The sequence below is a fragment of the Diadema setosum genome, chromosome 7, assembly GCF_964275005.1.
Source record: "Diadema setosum chromosome 7, eeDiaSeto1, whole genome shotgun sequence".
In the NCBI taxonomy this organism is placed as follows: Eukaryota; Metazoa; Echinodermata; class Echinoidea; order Diadematoida; family Diadematidae; genus Diadema; species Diadema setosum.
Window position 1 is genome coordinate 30,213,043 of NC_092691.1, and position 23,325 is coordinate 30,236,367.

General features: G+C 39.0%; 1 protein-coding gene across 1 annotated transcript; it reads right to left on the reverse strand.

The window, feature by feature from the left end:
* Positions 1–468: 468 nt before the first annotated feature.
* On the reverse strand, positions 469–21,990 carry LOC140230899 (lysosomal acid glucosylceramidase-like). Its single transcript, XM_072311042.1, has 10 exons — positions 21,774–21,990; positions 18,102–18,302; positions 17,072–17,215; positions 13,304–13,437; positions 12,798–12,970; positions 10,031–10,268; positions 8,500–8,724; positions 7,579–7,742; positions 2,576–2,695; positions 469–1,194 (listed from the first exon to the last, which is right to left on the reverse strand). Exons 1-10 carry the CDS (start codon positions 21,916–21,918, stop codon positions 1,080–1,082), a joined length of 1,659 nt encoding a protein of 552 aa, XP_072167143.1. The 5' UTR covers positions 21,919–21,990; the 3' UTR covers positions 469–1,079.
* Positions 21,991–23,325: the final 1,335 nt, after the last annotated feature.

Below are 23,325 nucleotides of genomic sequence, written 5' to 3' on the forward strand. Positions count from 1 at the left end.
ATTGCGGTGCTAACCCCTGCTATTTTGCAGGGCCAGATAGTACCGTACTATCGGTGGGGCTAGCCCACTTTGGCAAAAACGAGTGTAAACAGAAAGTGGGCTAAGGATAGTCCCGTACTATCGGTGGGGCTAAGGCCCCCCCCTTAGCCCCACCGATAGTCCGGGGCTAAGCAAAAATTTACAAGTGTAAAAAGCCCTAAAGAGAAATTAATAATTTCTCCTGCAAATCTGCTGCTCGTCCTTTGAGTAAGAAGCAACCGGTGTATAAAAAGATACAGTGAGTAAAACAAATAGCATTTGTGTTAGGCCATGAAATCAAAATAATAAGTTACAATGGAAGTGATGGGTTGGTTTGGGTGTTTGTTTGTTGTTGTTTTTTGGCCATAAATGAAACAATTCAATTGCCATTCACAGAGAGAAGAGGCAGTATAGCCAATTTAAATGATTGTGAGTGCAAATACATGCCTATTCAGTTCCACAGTAATAACTGAAATGTAACATTGACTGGTATCATGAATATTTGTTCATCTATGCATACACACACATACATATCCCTGGGTAAACTTAAGTACCATGTCACTTTCCATTGTCAAATTTAAAAGAAAAAATTTAAAAAGAGGAATAAAATAGTCTCGGGAGACATGAACAATAAAAGATAGAGAAAATAAAAAATACTGCACTGATTTTCCACACACAGAGGGGAAGCGGAGAAATGTTACGACAGCTAAATGCACACATGATTTTTTTTTGCAACATTACCTCATACTTCCGGACAGATATAAAACAAACAAAAAGAACAGAAATATTGCATAGTTAAATCTGTATGACAGGCATACAATGAGAACAGAATGGTGCCACTGAATTAAAAAAAGGGCTTTCTTTCAGAATGTTTTCATATAATTTACTGTCCCACATTTACACTGTAAATCCGAATTTTCCTGAGCATCGATTCTCATTTTCCCTCACATGCTAATAAAGAGGAAGATTATTTACGAAAGAGATACGCAGTAGAAGGCATGATGACTGTAGCTGTGCCTCTACCATACAACCATCAATGTAGCTGGGGAGAGGGTCCGTTGTTACGACTTTGTCGCTCTCCACAGGTAGGTTTGCACGGAGCGGGCAGGCACGTCCACGTTGATGCAGGAGTCAAGGTTGGCATCGTATATCGACACTGGAATGGACTTATCTTGCCTGCAGAGAGAGAAATACTTGGTGATGACTGAACATGAAGTTTTGTGATTTTAAACTGGTCATTTTTTGTGAAAAGCTTGTCATCAGAAAATATATGATCTTGCATTATAAGATCTTTTGAGTGAGCTCCATTGTGAAAGCTGCTTTGACAAAAACAGAAAAAAAAAACAATGATAATGATAATAAAACGAGAGTGAACTTCACCCTCTTATAACGAGATATTTCTGTAACTGTCATGTTTGTGGGACGAGTAGGCAGCTGAAAACTGTTGAAGGAACTGTGTGCAGTATTGACTGTGTCCCAGTTATCATAAATCAATGATCAAATATCTTAATGACAGTCCCAATGAATGGCAAACACAGAAACGATGTCCAGCTGTCTTTAAGATATCTAGTAGATGTTGTGGAAGAAGGCCAAGGTAGCACATAAAGTGGCACCCTCGCTCTCGTCACACATACAATGTAGCCCGATATGGTGACGAGAGTGCAACTCTCAATGGAGTTTCATTGCAGTAGTTGCAAGGACAAGGGTGGTGGAGGAATAGTTAGAGGCATTTTGGTAGTTCAGGGCATTATGAACTTGCAAGAGTCTGTTCTATGCTATCACACCATAAAGAAAAGAACATGCCTTCTTTAGCTTAGCAAACAAAGCATACTGAATGAATACAAAACAATGTACTCCTTTAATACACAGCACAACCTTATCTGTAACTCTTGACTCAATAACTTCAGAATGAACTAGAGATAGTCTTGCACTGGTGGCTTGCTGCGTTGGCCAAGAGGTGAAATATGAGTGTGGCATCTTGTCAAGTCAAAGTCCACATACAAGTGATATCTCTGCGTTTTACCACTTGATACACGATGTGACTTGACTGACAGTAGGCCATTTGGGCAACACTGATATAAGGAAGGGAAGGAAGATTTAGCGCATGGAGTAGAGACTTACCGGTAAGCAAGTGGGGGGGGGGGGGGGGGGGTGAAGATATGAAGAAGCCAGGAAAGTTGTTGGCGGTGGCATTTGTTAAGACACTACTGTAAAAGTGGATGTTTTTACGTGAGTAATTTTTTGGCGATCGGCTGGGTAAGATGAGTTCTGAATATTTCTAATTCCATGGAATAAAGACATCAGGGACTGAAATACATGGCAAGCAAAAATATTCTGGTCACGCAAAATGTAAGGAAATTAACAGCAAAACTTTCCACCTACAGTATGGTACATGAATGGGGGTCTATCACATACTACATAAGTACTGCAACTAAATATAAATGGGAAACGGGGCATTGGGGATTGCTGGTACAGGGAAGGGGAGGGACGATTCTATCACATAGCAGCTCGTGCAAAGAGGGAAGATACCAGAAAAGTTGTTGGGAGGTAGACTTACGTGTTTAGGAGCACCATGGCAACAAGCCCATCTGGTCTGAGGAAGGCGATGGCCTTGAGGTTCTCGTCCTGCTGCTGTATTGTCAGATCAGCCCTGAACGAGTCTGGCAACACAAATTTACTGTGTTGAGAAAGAAATTCAAAAAAGAAAAAAGTGTGTGCATTACTTCATGATTTTGCTCACAAAATGCACAAAATGAATCTGTAACAACATGAAATCTATGTAGTATGCACTTGGCTAAAGGCTTTTGTAAAAGTCCCCAAGGATCTGCAGGAGGGCCCCTGCCTTTTTCTATTTGCCTCAGTGAACTCGGACATCTTTTACATAAGTATTATTTACGTATCACTGCTATGCCAACAATATGATGTTGTACGCATCCTTTGAACCTGGTCAAGAAAACACTGTGTCTACTATACATAAGCTTGAAGTGTGTTTTGAGGATGATGCAGTAACTTGTACTCACCCTCACTCAGAGTAAACAATGTTAAGTTTGAATTTATGTCGTTTGGTTCTAGGGCCCAGCTGTCGAAGTCTGAAATATGCTCCATCAAAGTAGGGGATTCTTTAATTCCAGTATCAAACAAATGTAGAAATCTTGGTACTACTTTTGATTCTTCTGTGTCCTTGTTATATCAAGTCTGTAGTAGCTATAAGTACGTACAATACCGACTGCATAACTTCAGGTTCATAAGAAAATATCTCACTCAGTTTAGTACAAAAAAAAATAGTGCATGCATACACTCATTACTTCTCATTTAGATTTTAAAATGTTCTACTGTAAAATACATCACAATCACAATTACATCGTCCCCAGAAGCTCCAAAATAATACCTCCTGTATAATTTCATCATAACCTGAAGAGGAAACACATAACACCTGTACGTATCTCTCTCCACTGGCTGCCTGTTCAACGTCGAGTCATGTTGGAGTTGCTGTTACTTGAATATCTATTCATTACATGGAACTGTCCCTCACAACAGTTCTAGCTTGATAATTCCTTATGATCTTCCTAGGAACCTAAGGTCTTTACACTCATCTCTTCTTGCTGTGCCAAAAACCCTTGCGGTGATCGATCATATCTACATGCTGGTCCATTCCTACTGAATAGACTCCCACAAAATATTAGTAATCACTCCTTTCTTCAGTAATTGTAAGATTTCACTTTAAAGGGACTGTACAGTACTGGTTGAGGTGGGGATTCATGTTTTGAACATTCCTTAGTGACATAATGAGAAACCTCTTATGAAATATGAAAGAGCATGTAATTTTAAGAAGGATTCAATGTCTATTTGATGAAAATTGGTTTCCAAATGGCCGAGATATCCAAAAAAGTGATAATAATAAAAGGCGACAGGCCACACCTTTTATTAGGATCTCTTTGTTTCACCTTGTTTAAGGATATCTCAGCCATTTCAAAACCGATTTTCATCAAATAAACTTTTGATACCCCTTAGAATTACATGCTCTTTGACATCTCATAGAGTAGTTTCTGAATATCTTGCAAAACGTTAAAAGCTAATCCTCACCTCAACCAGAACTGTACACACCCTAAAAGCTGGTTATCTAGAAAAGAATTTTTGTAAACATTTTCTTCATCCCTTCTCCAACTTCTCCCTTCATATTTTCTATATGCCTTTCTCTGTGACATGATCATCTACTCATGATGGATACAGGGCAGACAACAAGTGTTCATATTACCATTATTATCATTATACTTTCACTCTCATTTTCAAATTGCTCTGATGATTGATAGTGTTCTTCAAAATGTTATTTAAATGCACTAGATGAAATTACATGCAACATTCATCATTTAGTTTCAATGACAAGCTCTTGACTTCTTTATTCAAGTGGATAAAATGAAGGGATAAGTTGACTATGAGTCACATGTTCATGAAAGTGTGGGCAGTCATGGTTGGTGTATTGGCATGATACTACACTTCACAGATAAGATGCTGAATAGAGTACATTATGTTATACATTTCGAAAGTACAAAAGTGCGCAAACTGAGACTTTCATGACGATTCCAGGATTAGATTAAATTTTGGAACAAGATGGATGATGATGGAATGAAAATGAAGTATTGTCACTTTTAAGAGAAAAGTTCATGGTTTTCCACCTTAAGAGATGATACACAACATATGGGAGACAACATTTTTGCATGTTGTTAATTTCAAGAGTACAGTGAAACCCCGTTATAACGAGTTCGGTTAAAACGAGGAACCGCTTATAACGAGGTGATCGCGTCGGTCCTGTTTTCCTTTGCGTGTAAACCTATGGCAGAACGAATCACTTATAACGAGTTCGGTTATAACGAGATTCCGGTTATAACGAGGACAATTTCGGTGCATCATGATAAAGAAAAACATAAGCAATTTGATCGGATATAACGAGGTTCCATTTCTTGACTAAATTGCCGCTTTCAAACACGCGACAAACGAAACACTGAAAACCGAATTCACGCTATCCACATCTTTTTCCGTTTTGCAGAGAACCGTTCCTTCCATGTTTTCTTCTAAATCACGCGATAAGACACAGGAATGCCTTCTGATGTTCCTACTAAATCATTACACATAATCATTCGATTTTCTTTTCCGCGAGATAGGCGTGCGTGATATTAGGGCAGACCACACCGCAACGAGAAAAAAAAAAAAGATAACGCATTCAAAAACTTTTCATGTAGCGACACTTGTGGCCAAAAATCGACAGTTGGAATGCGTGTGCAACTCATTATTATATCCTTTCCATTTTTAGTTCCGACTTCCAGTTTTTTTTTTGCTGCTTAACAAATAGGAGTGTGGATGATTAAAGCCGAAACAATTAATGAAATCATCGCGATCCCGTCGGGTGACAGTAGAGTAAAAATAGTTGAATAACGCATGTTAACCTCTTTAATTGGTGTTCAGAAAAAGAAACAAACGCATTTATTAATTTGAATATATCTGGATTTTTTCATTATCATTTAACAAATGATATGAGTGTGTAAGATTAAAGCCGAAATAATTAATGAAATCATTGCGATCTCGCCGGGTGACAGTAGCGTAAAAAATAGTTGAATAACGCATGTTAACCTAAATCAGAAAAAGAAACAAACATATTTATTAGTTTGAATACATCTGGGTTTGTTCATTATCACAATTTTAATACTGCATTTCACAATGAAGATTTTTCTTTCTTTCAGAATGGTCTTTGAGGTACAGATTTGCGTAAAAAGGATCACAACGTAACCTTCCACATTCAATCCTGTCGCATATTTTTCAAGAACGGATTTACAAAACGCGAAGAGATTTTCGGAAGAAAAATAAAGAACGCATTTTTAATCCCTTCGAGCGCAACGATCATATATTGTACAAGATTACAGCCTAAATGATTCATGATATCATCGCATTACCGCTGGGCACCAACAGCGTAAAAATACCTCGCAAGTTATGGTAAACAACGCCTGTATTTTACTCTATTTGCGCTGGTGTTAGGAAAAATTAACAAACAAGAATTACAATAAAGAATTATCTCATTTCATCCCCTACTTTTTCGTCTAATTCACAAATAATTTCCCTTTATTATCTCAATAATAATGATCCATAATTGTGTAATAACAACGCAAAGGATATGTTCTTAAGTTTCTTTCATTGATGGGTATATTCCAATGTCGTGCTTATGTTTTTCTTTGTTTTTGACGCGTACGGTTATAACGAGGTACCGGTTATAACGAGGTAATATCGTCGGTCCCACGGACCTCGTTATAACGGGGTTTCACTGTATCAGTCGACTTATACAATTTGAAACATATGTGACCCGCTACAACAAAAGGATCCGAAAGTCAAGGGAGGACAATTTTTGAAAATGGCATGATGTTATTCCCGTGCTCTTCTACTTTAATTTCATATATAGCACAACTCATAAAAGTACTCGGTTGCGGAGATATCGATGATTTAATCAGCGCATGTCAAGTGGTTGAGGAAATCAGAGTTTCGAGAAAAACGCCTTCAAAGTTGTCCTTCCGACGCTAACATGGTCATGGGGAGGCGAGACAGTTTTCACCGCTTGACAATAGAAGGCACGCTCCTAGCGACCTCCACCATGTTCAGTCAAGCTTAGCGCCAGCGGTCTACGCACAACCAATCGGTAATCGGGATGCCATGCACTGACCAATAAGATCACTCCCTCGTTGCTAGGGGCGGAGTCTAGCTGCGGTGCTAAATACAAATCTTTGGACACGTTTCTCTTACATTGAAAGTCGGAAAATCATGGCCCAGAAAAATGCTAATTTCTTGCCTTTCCTTTGCTCATTTAGCTTCGAAATTTCGGCAGATGATGGACAAAACATTAGACTACAAAATTTTGCCAAAAACAGAAATCCGATTGTTTTGACCAATTTTGATGATGTGACTTCAAACTCGATTTTCTCGGCTCGGCCGTCAGCGACTTTAGGATCCTTTTGTTGTAGCGGGTCACATATACTCTGTATGCAGTCTGAAATTTTACAAGTGATATTCAAAAAGCTGATTATTCCCCATAATATGATTATGTGGGTGAAGACAACAAGCTCAGCTGGACAAAAAAAACACACACACACACACACACACACACAAAAAAAAAAAAAAACAAAAAAAAAAACTGTGCATGCCATTTATTTGGCACAGTTTCTATTTTTGCAAATTTTGCTACTTGGGAGCTATTCACAAATTTTAGACAACGCAAAAGCATCAACTCTGATCCCGACATGAATGTGACATGCATGCATACATTTCTCCATTCGTAAGTGTATTTGATGATTGCCAGTTCAACAACTTGCAAGGTTGTTGGGAAGTCCTGATTTGCAAAATACAAGGCTTGCTAAATATATGGCATATATAGTCATGAAAATTAAAATAACATGCGCCTTGTTTCTTTTGCCCAATATCTACAGTGTATCGTTGCCTAGGTAAGTAGGCAGGAATGTGACTGTGTAAGTAGTAGTAACTTGGGTTCTTCATCAATTGCATACAATGAAAAGGGTAGCTCACCTGAAATGACCCAGATGGTAGTACATTGGGTTCTTGTAGAAGACATCATATTCTGCATCCACGATGATCGGCGCGTTCAGTTTGTGGTCGATCCAGCTGGGGCCGCCCTGAATGTCGAGGGCAATATTCCAGTCTAGCCAACCCCTCACCCAATGGCTCATATTCTGGAAAAAAACAAACAAATTTACCCACAATCATTTTAGAAACAGGTTTGTTGTCCCCAGTTGCATGCTTTTCTATTGTTGTTGTTTGGGTTTTTTGATAAAATTCAGCTTCCTTCAGCTAGTTTTTATTGTATTGTCTTCAAAAAGTATTTAGTTCATTAATTTGAAGTGAAATGTCATTGCACTATCACACAAAGTTTCACTGCACTCTAACAGAGTTAAATGACATCAAACATTGAGACAAAAAGAGAATTTGTCCCAGGCTTTTTTTTCAGCTGATCATCGTGTAACACTTCTGAACTACTATCCTGACTTTACGATAATTTTCCATATATTCCATAAAATATTCCATAAAAGCTTGCAGCATATTCTGTATGTACACATATTATAATTACCAACTTGAAAGCACACTCACATATATTATTCCACATGAAAAGAGAAAGTATGTTGGAGGGTCTTTGTCTTCGCAATACATGCAGTATCAGGAGTACCATGGAAACTATGGCAGAGCGCAATTTATCACTTGAACAGCGGCGCGAGTGTAACATTGACCTTGTCAAATCCCTGCAGTCGCAATTCCATGTAGATGATTGCGTCAGTAGCATTATATGATTTACAATTCTTGCACCTGTTGTAGCCCAACTGCTAGAAATCCCAGTTGCCACAGAAGCAGTGACTTTTGCATGCTGCAAAAGGATCATAGTCCTCTCATGGAAGAGAACCAGGGTGTCAACACCAACAAATAGTACACCTTTACCTCAATGATACTCTTGGTGTAGGCCTCCCCCTGGGTCCACCTACCCAGGGAGACTTTTCGGCCCGGGACCTCCGAGGTGCCCTGGCACGCCTCCGTGTACAGGATGAAGTAGTCCGGGAAGAGCTCATTGGTCAGGTCGAGCTTGAGGGGCGGGGCCCACTTGTCCCAGTACCAGTGGACAGCGATGCCCTTGATGTACTTGGCCGCATCCTTGTCACCGAGGACCTGATGAACAGCACAAATGAGATTAAGCCTTTCCGTGCCAGAGACTTAAGACAATGTGCACAATGATACGTAATTTCCTGAGCCAATAAGCACATAAAGCACATAATGGGCTCAGCACTTCTTCAGACGTAGAACTTCTGTCATTTGGATCAAATACACCTTTAATACAGCACTTTCACTTTTGAAATAACAAATGCAAGAGCAGCATCAAATTGCTTTCAATTGTTTACAATTACAATTCCCTTAGAAATTTAATGGTGCCACATTATGGCATACTTCATTTCAAATGGGACCTGCAGTACGCTCGACAAGCTTGCTTTTAAGTAGGTTCCTTCATATTTCTTTCGCATTCATTCTCAGATTCCAAGTTTCATATATCGACCACTATATGTTTTATATGTTTGCAATATTCTATGTATGTCTCCTAGCTGGATATCATGTATTTCATTTTGTAACATTATGCCTACTCGCTGGATATCATGTATTATTTGATTTTGTTATATTTGATGTATTTTTTTTCATTGAGAAATATGAAAATACAATTAAAATTGAAATTGAAATGACAACAAAACAGAAATATATTTCACAGAGTAAAGGACGAGGTCCATTGCACATGGATTTTAACTTCAGTAAGCAAAGTAAAGGAGAACTGAAATTCCATGGGGGGGGGGGGGTTAAATTTAACCTGTTGAAGATGGGCTAATTTTGATACAATACTCATTTACCATAGACACTTGCCTCAATGGGTTAAGAACTCTAGTACGTGAGGAAGTGAGTTGCAAGAGATCTCGACAGAAAGGAAAGTGGAGAACATGACCACCCACACATACTGATGTCAATGTGCCAAAACATCCATATGCTGAAATGTATTTCAACATGAGTAAGGGCAATTTGCCAATCGGTTGCAACAAAAACAACTTGTTGCAAGAATTTGATTGATTTGAACATGTGACCACATACCACAAAATCCTAAAAAACAAGTTGTGCAGGTTAATTTCCAAGCAGAACCAAAAGTCTGTGCTTTGGGTGAATGAAATTGATAACTAAGTTTTTGCATTTTCTGAGGGAGTTGCTTTCCTTCTACTGGTTTCTGAAATTTGGAGCCAAAAATAATGTGAAACTAAACTGATTTTGACTAAGGGTTCTTTTTTTTTCTCCACTTCTACTTATGAAGCATATGAAAGTGGAAACCTGAAAAAAAAATATCTAAAAACAGTCAGCAATAGTGTTGATACTTATGTTTTAAACATACAAGTATAGATGAATTAGATTCTTCTAAACAAAACTCCCAAGCAAAATCACTCACTCTGACTGGCCAATCAGGTAGCTCGAATCGCTGGTCGTCAAGCATCATGATGGTGATGTTGCCGAGCCCTTGAGCCTCCAGGGTGGGGCCCAGGTCAAGCTTCACAAAATCCCTCTCCAGCTCCGGAGTCAGGTAAAGGCAGGCATTGGGTTGGTCCTTGATACCGCCATTTAACGGTTCATTTTGTACCGTCATGCCCCACAAAGGCACATTGTGGTCTGCATAGCCCTTGATAAATCTAAGGCAAAAGGTATACATACACACATATACTAAGAGTAGATGGATTAATACTGGTTGGTAGATAGATAGATAGATAGATAGACAGATAGATAAATAGATAGATAGGTAGATAGATATATAGATAGACAGACAGATAGATGGATGGATGAACAGACTGACAGAAAAACAGAGTGACACAAATGAAGTTTGAGATTGGCATTGCTCTCAGATTTTGCTCCTTTCAATCAAGCTTTTGGCCTATTATGGCCCTCATCAGGATCTACCAAGAGAACATAAAGCTGAAAATTTAGCATCTAAATGGGATCATGTGCCACGATATAAGTGCAATATCATACAGTGCAATATGACATGATTTTGTCAAATGCTGAGATAATAACACACAACTGCGTTCTGCTTATTATCACAAAGGGACATCAGGTTTCCACAGGACACCCTAAACTTGCAGGGAAGAACCTACAAATGTGATGAAATCACACTACCCAACTGCAGTGTGACTACAGTACATGGAACACCGTCGAGTAATGCATAGTGCATTATACTCATTTGGTGCTAGTCTGGTGTTATCTCCGCAACACTGTGTTAAATGAAGCCTTGACACCCAGTGTTTTCCAAACAACAAGGCAGCATCTGCAGAACTGTCACGGGATTGCATGATTGGAAAAAAACAACACTAATTTTGTTCACATTAAACCCTGACTGCTTCACTTCACAAAAGTATTAGGGCACATGTGTACAATTACCAACAAATATATCTGACTCTCTCTATTAAGTTCCCTGGAAAACAATTTATAATATACCTTCGTCTATCATATTCATGCCTATAGTCCACCTTGGTATATCTTTTTCTCTGACCTAGCCTATTTTTTTGACTTACGCGAGATTGAAGCAAGTGAGGTTGACTGTAGTAGGTTGACTTTAGTAAAGACTAGCCCTAGACATGTCTTAACATGATGGCACTGATCTTCCCTGATATCTCCCTTATTGATACTTTGCCCCTTTAATGATGCTTAGCCTTGTGCTATAATTTTCAATGCCAATATCAATGTATGGTCATTACATGCAATGTTTATAGGTCTTGAAATCAAGAGACAACAATGGTACTAAAAATAGGTCCAGTGTTTAAATACAGAACTACAGAAACCCACAGAACATCTAGTCAATCACACGTCTGGTCTGATGTACAAAGATTTTATATACCGAGCATCGGTTAATGACAGGTGTCATATGACATTTGTTTTATGTGGGCGTAGGTGTTTTGAGAGTGAAACTTGCAATCACAATGTTAAAGATGTTAACAATTAACAGTTTGTAATTATAAGTGCATTTCTCATTAAATGAATGTTTATATGGCTAATAAATCACAAGCTAGTGTCTTTCACTGTCCCACATTGGAAAAACTTCAATTTCTAATGGCAGATGCACCATCACTGCAGGTGATTAAAGAAATTAGCATAACACAACCAAAAGCAGGATGAACAAATAATTCCCTTTCGATCTAAATATAACCAGGAACTGCAGAGGTCCATGAAACTAATACACAAACCTCTGGCCATGATTTACACATTTGAGAACACAATGAAAGGATGCATGTATAGTGTCTGCTTGTCTATTGTGCTGGACAATGTTTTATCATGGAAATGTATGGATAGATTGGTTCAAACACTAAACTTCCCAGGTACTTGACCAAAATGATGCTCTGCACATCCAAGCAGTTGTTACCAACTGAGACAATGATTGGATGAAGTTGGCCCAATTTGTTCCACATGACTCAATCAAAGTACCAAGTTCTGCACACGAAATCAACAACAAAAGTCCTTTCCGAGAGTGTAATTGGTCGCACAATAAAGTTCAGTGAACTTTAATGCACATAAACAACCTCCTGATTCCAGTGTGAAATACACCAAGGGCTTTTCAAACTACAGATGGCTTTCAGGAACATCATCCAGCTGCCTTGAGTGAAGTAACATTTTCGTGGCAACAAAAATCCTATCAAAATTTAATCTCTCCGCTGATTTCTACGATAGCTACTTGCAGATCAGCAAGCCCATTCACCATTCATGTGTAGCAATGATCCTCAGTCAGTGGTGACACAATAAGGATTATGGAATTACTTGTAGGTAATCTCTATTCACTGACAAATAAGTGGTGCTGAAAGCACTCCAGCATACAAAAGTGCAGAAAGGATTAACTGACTACACCAAGGCCAGTAACTTAAATCAGTTTAGGACCTTACATATGTGTGACAATGGGTTCCATGACATTTGCTCAGATAATGATGGCTCCCATGAAATCTCTGCACACCATGCCAGACGTAAAACCTTCCAACAAACACAACCCTAACACCATTCCTGATTCTCACATCAATTAAACCTCTAACCCTATCACAACCCTAACCCTATTAAACCCAACGTCCTTGTAGAAAATAAGACTGGAGCAATTGTCGCAGGACCAAATGCTGTATTGCTGTGACAATGAGACTCTATGAAGGAATCCTACGGAATGACTGGAGATTAGGAACCAATCTTACTTGGCATAATAGAGGGCCAGAGTCTTGTAGTACTTGCCACCTGGTTCCCCAATCAGTTTCCCACGGTAACGGTATGTCCCGCTGGTCTTCATCCACTTCGGAGGTGACCAGGAGGTGCAGAAAAACTTCAGCGGCCGCATACTGACCTCCATTGCTTCTTGCAGGACGGGAATCTACAAGGGAAACAAACAGTTGGTACTTGCAGCTATTAGAGCAGTGGTTTTGTGTACAGATATTTTCGCATATGAGGAGGTCACAGACATTTTTGTGAGATGTTGTTTTTGCGATTTTGACACCAACGCTACCATAAGTGCACTTATGCCTGTCAGTTAGAGACATTTTTTGCGTGTTGTTAAATTCGCGATCCAACAGTAATTTGCAAAAATAAAACCCTCACAAAAATAACAGCTTATACAGCATCTTTACAAATACAATGTACAACTTCAGGGTAAATGATAATAAATGATCTACATTTTCACAATGAAAAAGGAGACAGATTTACATACCTTGTAGTTTACATCCTCATCAGCCAGTGAAAAGTTGGCGAGCTCAAAGTCGTTCTCGCTCTCACACAAACTGTACGGCCGCTGAGAGAAGTCACAGGTGCCCACGTTGATTCTGCTGAAGGTGTATTCGATACCTGGGATGGGACAGCAAAAGTACCAAGGACTCAAATCTAGAGAAATGTTCTGGAACTTTTCATCTCAGACTAAAACCAACTAACAACATTGATCCATCAGTACCTGCCTAGCCCAAGCCCATCCAATAAATCCTGCAGACTTCATAGCACACTTTCCAAAGGGCAGAATGTGGATTTGTATCACAACAAATTTTCCAGGGGTTTATTTTTTTTCCTCCAGAAATGTCTACATGTTGACGTAATTTAAGAGAGATAGAAGATGAAGTGGACACGTGTATATGTGCTTGATTTGACACTACACATATCTTGTTCAATACAACAACAAAAAAAATGTGAAATGCACATAATGTATGACATGAGGTAGACATATCATTTCATTTGTTAAAAATATGTTTTGAATAGTCACTCTCAACTATATGATTCATCTCATTTGCTCCCACATAAAACACGGATTAAATTGTTGGTATTTCATATTGTTTGTTTGTTTGTTTGTTTGTGTGTTTGTTTATTTTAACTTGTTAAAAGAGGAAGACAGTGCAATTGTAAATGTTCTTTCTTTCGCCATATTGTGAAATGTTATCTAAAAGTAGGTTACTTTTCACATACATTGTTAGTTACATATTCCGTTTTCTAGGAAATCTTGGGGGGGGGGGGGGGGGAACGTGCTTTCGCTCACGCTGGACCAACACTGTGGAATTCACTTCCTCGTGAGCTGAAAGACTCAAGCTCTATAACATCTTTCAGGAGTAATTTAAAATCCTATCTGTTTAGCAGTGCATTTTGAAGACCAGTGTCTTTTGAACACAGACTTTCATGTCTTTTTTTTTCTGCTTCTTCATCTTCTTCTATTACTGTGATGTACTTGTATTTTCAATCTGTTTGCTTTGATGTACCTATTGTAAAGCGCCTTGAGCATTTAATCAAAGTGGAGAACGGCGCTATAGAAATTGTATGTATTATTATTATTATTATTACATATACACCGTCCAGTACAGAAAGTCATGTTCCACAAGGCCCATAAAACACTGACCCTTGGTGACCTACACAGATAAGCTTTGCATTGCTACCAGCATAGACATTTAAAATTTCAAGAATTCCATTGTTCAGGAAAGTCGGGTGGGGCACAGGACTGCTCTGTGTTATTGCGTATCAGGAGCAGAGAAATATTTGCTCTGTGATAGCGGTGAGTGCATAATACTCAGTGATGTGATATGATAGTGTCATTATATCAGGACTTCATGACAGAACACACAAGGGTTTACAGTGTTACAGATAAGAATGACGATAACCTCTATATCTTCATCCATTGAGATATGATATGACAAACACATGTACGAGTATGCTTACATTGTGTAATCACCTTTCACCATGGAAAAGGCCTACATGTACTAAATTTGGAAAACTGAAGACATATTTAAACAATTTGAATCAAATTTCTGTGGGTTCGGTAGTTCATGATTGTGCATTCACGAGGAAGGGAAAATAACATCAGAGACATAAATCGTTGTACATGTAAGTGTCTGGATCTGGATGGCATGCATGAACACTCATGGCCTTGCCTGTTTCATTCAGAAGCTCACTCTCTTGCTTATCAAGTATTTTTTAGAATATTGTGGCCACGATTTGGCATAATTAACATTATGTCTGCACTGATTGAATAGTGTAAAAGCTGAAATATTTGCATGAGTAATTTTCATGTGTTTTTATTTTGCAAATTCAAAGAGAAAAAAAAAATGGTTCTTGTATTATCGACATTGTTTTCTATTCATGTGTAAATTTCTACACCAGCTCACTTCACAAATCTGTACACACTCTATTTCTCTATAGAAAGACATTTCTTGCTTTTTTCAATGTGTGCATTCAGTATGCATCAAAACATATGCCACACAAAACACAAGCTACAAAATACCTCAGGGCTATACAGTAGGTTAAATGCCTACACATGGTTCAATGCAACTTCACAAATGTCTTTTACAAATTCATTCATATTTGTTTGTTTTCCTATTTTTTTGATCGTAATCAAAACATAAAAAATTACACATCTTATCATTTTATACTATTTTTGTGAATTTTGAGCGCCTGATACATTGTATGCTAAACAGTTAATATCTCTCACAACAATGAGGCCCCATTTTCCACTGATAAAACACAATAAATGCGATGCGCATTGTGCTATTAGAGAGGAGAAGGACCTGCCCACAGTATCAAGATGTACTGTTTTGTGTGTGGTCATGCCTTCCCAGCAACCTTTGCACTTCAAATATTTACCAATGATACACATACATTGGAGGTCAATCCACAAATCTCCGATGGACACAGCAAAAAAAAAAAAAAAAAAAAAAAAAAAAAGGCATGCTTGATACTTAATACTCCATGTACCATAATGTCCCTGGGGTAGTAAGACCTTGTAAACTGTACCACAAAATCATTTATTTTCAGGAGAGTTAAATAACTTTTCTTCTTTTTTTTTTCATTTTCACACAATAACATCAATGTTGATGCAATGAACACAGGAAAGTTTGGTAAACAAATTCAGTTCATGGAGAGTGGCGTCAAATTGAAATACCGGAGTACATGTTACATGCACATGATCACATTTGTTGAATAACTACTGTAGTTGTTTAACCTTCATAACATACCTTAGGACAGGAAGTCATGCTGGCAAACTAATGGGTGTTTTGTGAAGGTTATCTGCTTTAGTAACTCCAAATTTGGCATGAAATTTTAAACTGTGCTTCTGCCTCACTCTGCATACTGTACGAGGGTGTACAATAACAAAACACAAAAGGAAGGATGCATGCGTAATGGAGATCAATATGCATTGTCCCAAGCAAATCACAAGCATGCAAAATTTGCCAAGTTTTGTTTCACAGCACAGATATAAACAAACACACTAATATTGAGGTCGGGTATTTGACTACGCAAGACCTCAATGCACACAGAGGAAATTAGCTTTTCCTTCATAGGAAACAAAAGCCACGCAGGAGGATGTTGGCACTGGAACTTTCATTGTGCCAGTCCCTGTTTCTTACATATCGCATGATGCTGAATAACCAAGAACAATCCTGAAGCATAAAGAATTTAGCAATAGCTCTTCCTTTTATCTCTGAACCCCTCTTTAGTCTCCTGGGATGAATACACAAACTATTCACATCAGCGCCATTTTCAAGAGTAAATAAAATGATGAAATCTCGCCCTGTCACCATCGCGACGTAAAAATGCTAATGACCAGTCATTATACCTCACTTATGACCAGTCATAACCGCAAATTTCTGTGTTCTTAAAGGCAAAATAAATGCCTGATAATGTGTACACTCTCAACCACTCATTTGATTGGGATCTGCTCCATCATTGTATAATTACAAATTACATCGAACTCTGTTGCAGCCAGGGGTACCCAACTTTTGCATGCAACAGCAGTGACCTTTTGAGATAATGGCCCCGAGGGGGTTTAAAGCATTTTACAGTACCTGATAAATTCTGACCAAAGTGAACATCATAATGTATTACAATGAAGTGTGTTTGTGTGTGTATGTTGGGGGGGGGGGGGGGGGGTGGGTGATGCCCAAAAGGAATCATATCATATCATATCATATCAAATCAAAAATCCAAACTAAGACATGATGCCACTTACCATCTGGAGAGAAATACGCCCGGATCAACTTTGTCTGAGCAGCAGCGGAGAGGGTGCGGATGCTCAGACCAGCAGAGTCTGTGGTAGCACCACCAAAGCCCATGACTTTCTGATACAGAGCGGACGTGTTCACTGTCAGCTGGACTGTGGATGAATACAGAGGAGCAATGATAAATTTGAAATATATATTCATAGACTATTAAGAGATAAAAACAAAATAGTAGAGGCGGCAAGCGGAAAAGCCTGAAGGAGGTCACTTGGCTGAATGAAAGGTACATTATCTGCAAGTGACGATCCTTCAATAGACTCTTTAAACAGCGTGTTGAATAGCCATGGTGTGATGAGGCTGTACAACATATGTGTTTGATATACCACAGGTACTACTTTATCCCTGTGAAATTTGTTAAGCTCATTTTACTACTTCTGAAAGAAATATGCATTAATAAAAAAAGGTTTGGAGGAGATGCTAAGGCTCCAATTACAACCCACAGTTGTTACAGTTTTCCTTTACTATTTTCTATTACAGTGTAGCTACTACAAAGACAGTGACTCATTGCACTTTGCCCATTATGCCTCTCCACAAGAAACTGCGGTAAGCAATATTCAGGTTACCTGGTATGAAAGATTTTCTCCTACACCGAGACACTGTGTTTCTAGGCCTTGATACTTGCATTCTCCTGCCGAAGTCTAGTTCAGGAGTTTGCATATTGTACAATGCACCTAAAACAGTATTCATGTTTGAAAGTTTGTTTCATTTTTCTCTCTTTTAAATGCAGGCATTGCAACCTTAAAGTTCTACTTGTTCATTAAGACTTCACAGCATAATGAAGATCTGCCCCAGTGCAATACAGGACAGGGCCCAAAGTAAAAGCACATGAGCAATCTGTCACATAGAAAGCACAACTGCTAAATTGCCTTTCTACTGTTTGCCATAATGAATAACCCACAAATCATATGTATACTTTCATAATTTGTCTGATCAACTCTGTCCCTGCTCACACTTTGCACTGCTTGTGCAGGTTGTAGTTACTGTATCTACCTGTGGAGTTTGCAGTCGCAGACAACAATACCACCGTCTTCTTGAATCTGTCGCTGGCCTTGCTAGACGTGAACACGGTGGCTCCGTCCTTTTCGAGAGGGAGGTAGCTTTCTATGGTGTCACAGTAGGTACTGTTGCATTGACACACAAAGCTATCGCTGGCTTCCTTCACATCGCATGGGTAAAACGTACCTATCAGCAGAGACACATTCAGAGGAAGATACTATTGAATATAGGCTAAACAGCTGCGAAATACTCAAACTTTCCTTTGACATGATAGCAAGGCAACTGCTGTAATCTCATCTTGAAGTACATTTGTACTCACAGTGTATCTCTAAAAATTACCAACTTGAGCTACTTAAAATGCCTCATACAGTGTACATATTACAAGAAAAGAGATAATCTTTGCAGTACTTCACACGCAATCATGTATGTACTGGGAAATAAGACAAATGTTTTACTCACTTCCAGTTGAGCAAAACTTCCTTGAACCTTGAACCATTGACCTTAAACACCACCACCACCCCATCCACCCCCCCCCCCCCCCCCCCCCCGCCCCTAAAACTGAAAAACATACCACAACCCTTGTTTAGGGTGTGAGAAACTGCCAATTTAGATGGATTAAATTATATACAAGTATAAATTTTTGAAGATCGAGTATCTCATCTTTCAAATGTGTTAAAAGCAATAACAATATTTTGTAACCATTTGCTTTGTGACTGAATACTGCTAAGGTTACAAATTCAACAGTCCCCACTACAAATATGTACACACAAAAACACAAAATAGATTTCTTTCATTTGTTATCACCAGACTCTTCTTTTTTGCATGGGGATCAAATACTATATATTCTATACATGTACATTTCATAGCGAGTCTAGTTTTTCAAGAATTGGGATTTCCTGACAATTCTGCAAGTGGTTTCAATCACTCTAATCACTCGTTTGAATCTAAATTTGAATCAAATCAGATGATAGGAAGCATTGACATTTAAACGTTGACCTTCATGTTGTCACTCAAAACAACTCACTCTTCCTGAGCAATCCTAGCATACACATTGTAGGTTAGTTGTCTGAACAATCTCAAATTGAAGTTAGCTCTCTAATATGCAACATACACCTGTATACTTCAAGTACCATACCAGTATTTATTGAAACCAGCTCAAAATCATTGTGCAATGACTATGGCAAGATGAACAATGTTTTGTTGTTGTTGTGGTTTTTTTTCCAAGTTGAAAACAAGTTGGTTGACAAATCTGTGTGTGTGTGTGTGTGTGTGTGTGTGTGTGTGTGTGTGTGTGTCTTGTGTTTGTCCATCTGTCTGTGCGAGTTTGTGTGCCCTCTTTGAACTGTTTTTCTCAACCAACTTCATTCGTTATGCCATAATCACTTTATATGTACTCACCTTTTTTTTTTGGCTAGTTCCTGGCCACTATTGTCTTGAAAGATCTATACACTGTGTACATCGCACAATTAGCTAACTTCAGCTGCAGATTGTGTAGGCAGCGTACTGTACACCCTGGTCGCTCATGAAAGGTGAATTGTTTTTTGTGTGTGACAGCACATGAGTCTGCGTTGATATCAATACTTTCTGCTAATTGATTTGATTCAAATGTGCATGAATGACTGAAAGTACAGGTATGCTCTAAGTACTTCCTGTGAGTTTAAAGCAATTCGGTGATTTACAGTTATAGTAGTTATTTAATTGTTAAATACACAAAATGTGAGCAATATCTTATTTACATTATGTCTAGTTTGCAGAATAAACCATCTACAGTACAGTTACATTGTAGGGTTTATTGAGAAAATTAGTGATATCTCCCTATATACACAACTTCATACAAGTGGCTTTCATCCTTTATTGCACAATTTTTATATGGTATTGCAATTGGTAGGAATAGGATGTTTTGTGATACAACCGAACTATACATATGATATGCATCAAATATGATAGCTTGAACATTTCTTTTAGTTTTAATTACTGCTCCCAATGGTAAACAATGGCTTAAATATGATACTAAATGGGGAGATTGGTGAGGCCATGTATTTTTTTAGTAGTGGAACCTGTGTTCTGTTGGTAGGGGTAGTGTATGGTGGTGGTACTGCTGGTAGGTCAATGTCAATGATAACAACAACAACAATAACAACAATAATAATAACAGTAATAATAATAATAATAATAATGGGAATAGGTCTAGTGGTTATTTTTTATAGCACACAGGTCCACCTTTCAGTGCTCATGCCTCAATATAATAGCTCATATGGCGCTTCAAAAATGAAAAGATAGATAAATTGGCATGAATATGATCATGATGATGTTGGCGTTCGACTAACTATACACAGCCCAGTCGCTGTACATGGTACGTCGCGACAGGGCTGTACGCGCGCGACCACCAACCACTAGGAGAGCGACGTAATCGTATCACGATAGCTTTGAATTTTGATACTTAACATCATTTTTGTCACCTCAAACTCATCGAGTATACTCTTCAATATTTACTCTACATCTGATGCTATCAGTATTCAAATGTACGCAATGAAACTTACCGAAATTGATCATCATATCCAGCATGTCCACACGGTACACAATCTTTCACGCCAGGCCTAACTATACACTTGAACACAGCACAGTCGCTGTACATGGTACGTCGACGTACCATGGAATTGCGCCAGAAAGTGTCATTTTATTTGTTCCACGGACTTATCGCAAGTGCTCTCCATGGACTCAGTGTGGCGAACTATTCTTCTGTAATAGAAACATGCATTTAACGTGAGTAAAGTATTCTGTTTAAAGGAGAAAAGTATACATTTTCCTAGCCCGACCAGACGCTGTTACGCTATGCGAAAACAGCGTCTGACGAGCGCGGCATGCAGCCTCAAAGTGAGGAACCTCAACACAACTACAAAACTTAGGAAAATGTATACTTTTCTCCTTTAAACAGAATACTTTACTCACGTTAAATTCATGTTTCTATTACAGAAGAATAGTCCGCCACACTGGGTCCATGGAGACCACTTGCGATAAGTCCGTGGAACAAATAAATGACACTTTCTGGCGCAATTCCTGACCGTCGGTACGTCGCGACGTACCATGTACAGCGACTGGGCTGTGTAGGCCTGGCGTGAAAGATTGTGTACCGTGTGGACATGCTGGATATGATGATCAATTTCGATAAGTTTCATTGCGTACATTTGAATACTGATAGCATCAGATGTAGAGTAAATATTGAAAAGTATACTCGTTGAGTTTGAGGTGACAAAAATGATGTTAAGTATCAAAATTCAAAGCTATCGTAATACGATTACGTCGCTCTCCTAGTGGTTGGTGGTCGCGCGCGTACAGCCCTGTCGCGCCGTACCATGTACAGCGACTGGGCTGTGTATAGTTAACATTTTCCTAAGTTTTGTAGTTGTGTTGCGGTTCCTCACTTTGAGGCTGCATGCTGCGCTCGTCAGACGCTGTTTTCGCATAGCGTAACAGCGTCTGGTCGGGCTAGCGTTCGACCTATGTACGTACATGTACTGTATTTAATAATAAGGATATAAAGACAGCTAAGATCTTATCTTCAAACTCTCTTTTAAAATCAGGGAATTACAAGCACTGAAGCAGTAAGTAAACATGGCGACTCTCATCAGCTTTAATAATACCACTTACCGTGCTTACCATTGCCATTCCTGCTGACTTGACCTAACGTGCAAGTCACAGTCAAGTTGAGCAGAAAAACCGACAGAAAAATACCGGCGCAAGTATAATAGAAATTCACATGCCATCTCCATCGACATGGCCATGGGTCTTCCATGGTCCCCATCTCTGGGCGTGTTGGTATGCAAAAGCGGTGTCAATCCCACGTAGAATGATATTCTATTTCTATGTATTATGAGCTGAGTTCCTTGGCTTGGCCTGGCTGTGGGTCAGCTCAGTCAGTTGTATATCAGCCACTGGCAGTGCTGCCTCGGCTTTTCCAGTATGGAGCGCCGGCTTCTTCGACACGCCAGACGGGAGACTACACACACAGTCACACAGTCACAGTTGTAGCAGCGTCCTCTCACGTAGATTTACTTAACTATAAATGTGGCGATTTTGCTCGACTGTTCTATGCACTGTGTGCAAGAATCGGACAAAATAATGACGACGTGCTTCAATCTAGTTGATCAAGATCATAAACATCAGTCCTGACACATTTTTTTTAAACAGAACACGTAGTTCTACCTACTGTAGTATGGCATCTCTTCAGTTTATGCATACACACGGCGCGGCCCGGTTGAATAATGGACGCGCGAGTAACTACACACATGGTTTATGGGGATGGCGGCATGTCATGTATGTTGTGGCTGGCTGGTGGCACAACAACGGGGACGCCCTGTTGTGTAATGCACGCAAGATCGGCTTATCTGTGTGGTTTCTGTGTGGGAGGTGTGTGTCAGGGTGTGTTGGTCACCTGACATAGCATGGTCCTAGTATCATGTGACGCAACCGGAAGTTTGTGACGACTTTACGCAGACACGCCTCCAACAACAGGACACAAAATCAAGCACAGCAAGAAATATACTATCACACACAAACACACACACACACACACACACACACACACACACACACACACACACACACACACACACACAACAACAACAACAACAACAACAACAAAAATATGAAACAAGTTGCAGACTTCCAACAGCAATGGTATGCCGTGAAACGAATGTTGATGAAAAGACAAAAAATCGCACATAAAAGCAAATATGCACTTTTAAAAATCAACAAACAGCTGGCCTGCTTTAGGAACAATAAGACAATAACATAAACTCATAAATGCACGTACAATTATCCATATGCAAACATATTTACACGAGAACTATGACAAACGTGTGATTTTTCACTTTTGCAGTGCGACATGACCAATGCAGTGAGCGGTTCAAATCATTAACTTATTGTACTGTACATCACGTGAGATGTGTGAGTGTAGGCCTATACCTTACATATAGATCAATGATCTATGATGGTTTCAAACGCAGGCTATAATCAAACGCCAAAGTGTTTCATTTTCAGTTATTTCTGCATTTCTCCACTAAAGTGATACATGAATTGACTGTATATGTATTTTGAAGAAAAATGTGCGTGATATAGATTCCCAGTAGGATAATCTTTTATTATGATAATATAAAGGCCTAATGATTTTATGACTTGTATTGAGCCAAATCCATTCTGTCGAGTGTTC

What these genes read in the sequence shown, in the direction of transcription:
- LOC140230899 (XM_072311042.1), bottom strand. Translation starts at nt 21,918, where the DNA reads ATGGGGACCATGGAAGACCCATGGCCATGTCGATGGAGATGGCATGTG. An exon ending in AAACTCCACAGGTAGATACA is followed by an intron (nt 17,216 to 18,101) that starts GTAACTACAACC and finishes ATTCATCCACAG; the next exon opens with TCCAGCTGACAGTGAACACG. An exon ending in GCCATGGTGCTCCTAAACAC is followed by an intron (nt 1,195 to 2,575) that starts GTAAGTCTACCT and finishes CTCTCTCTGCAG; the next exon opens with GCAAGATAAGTCCATTCCAG.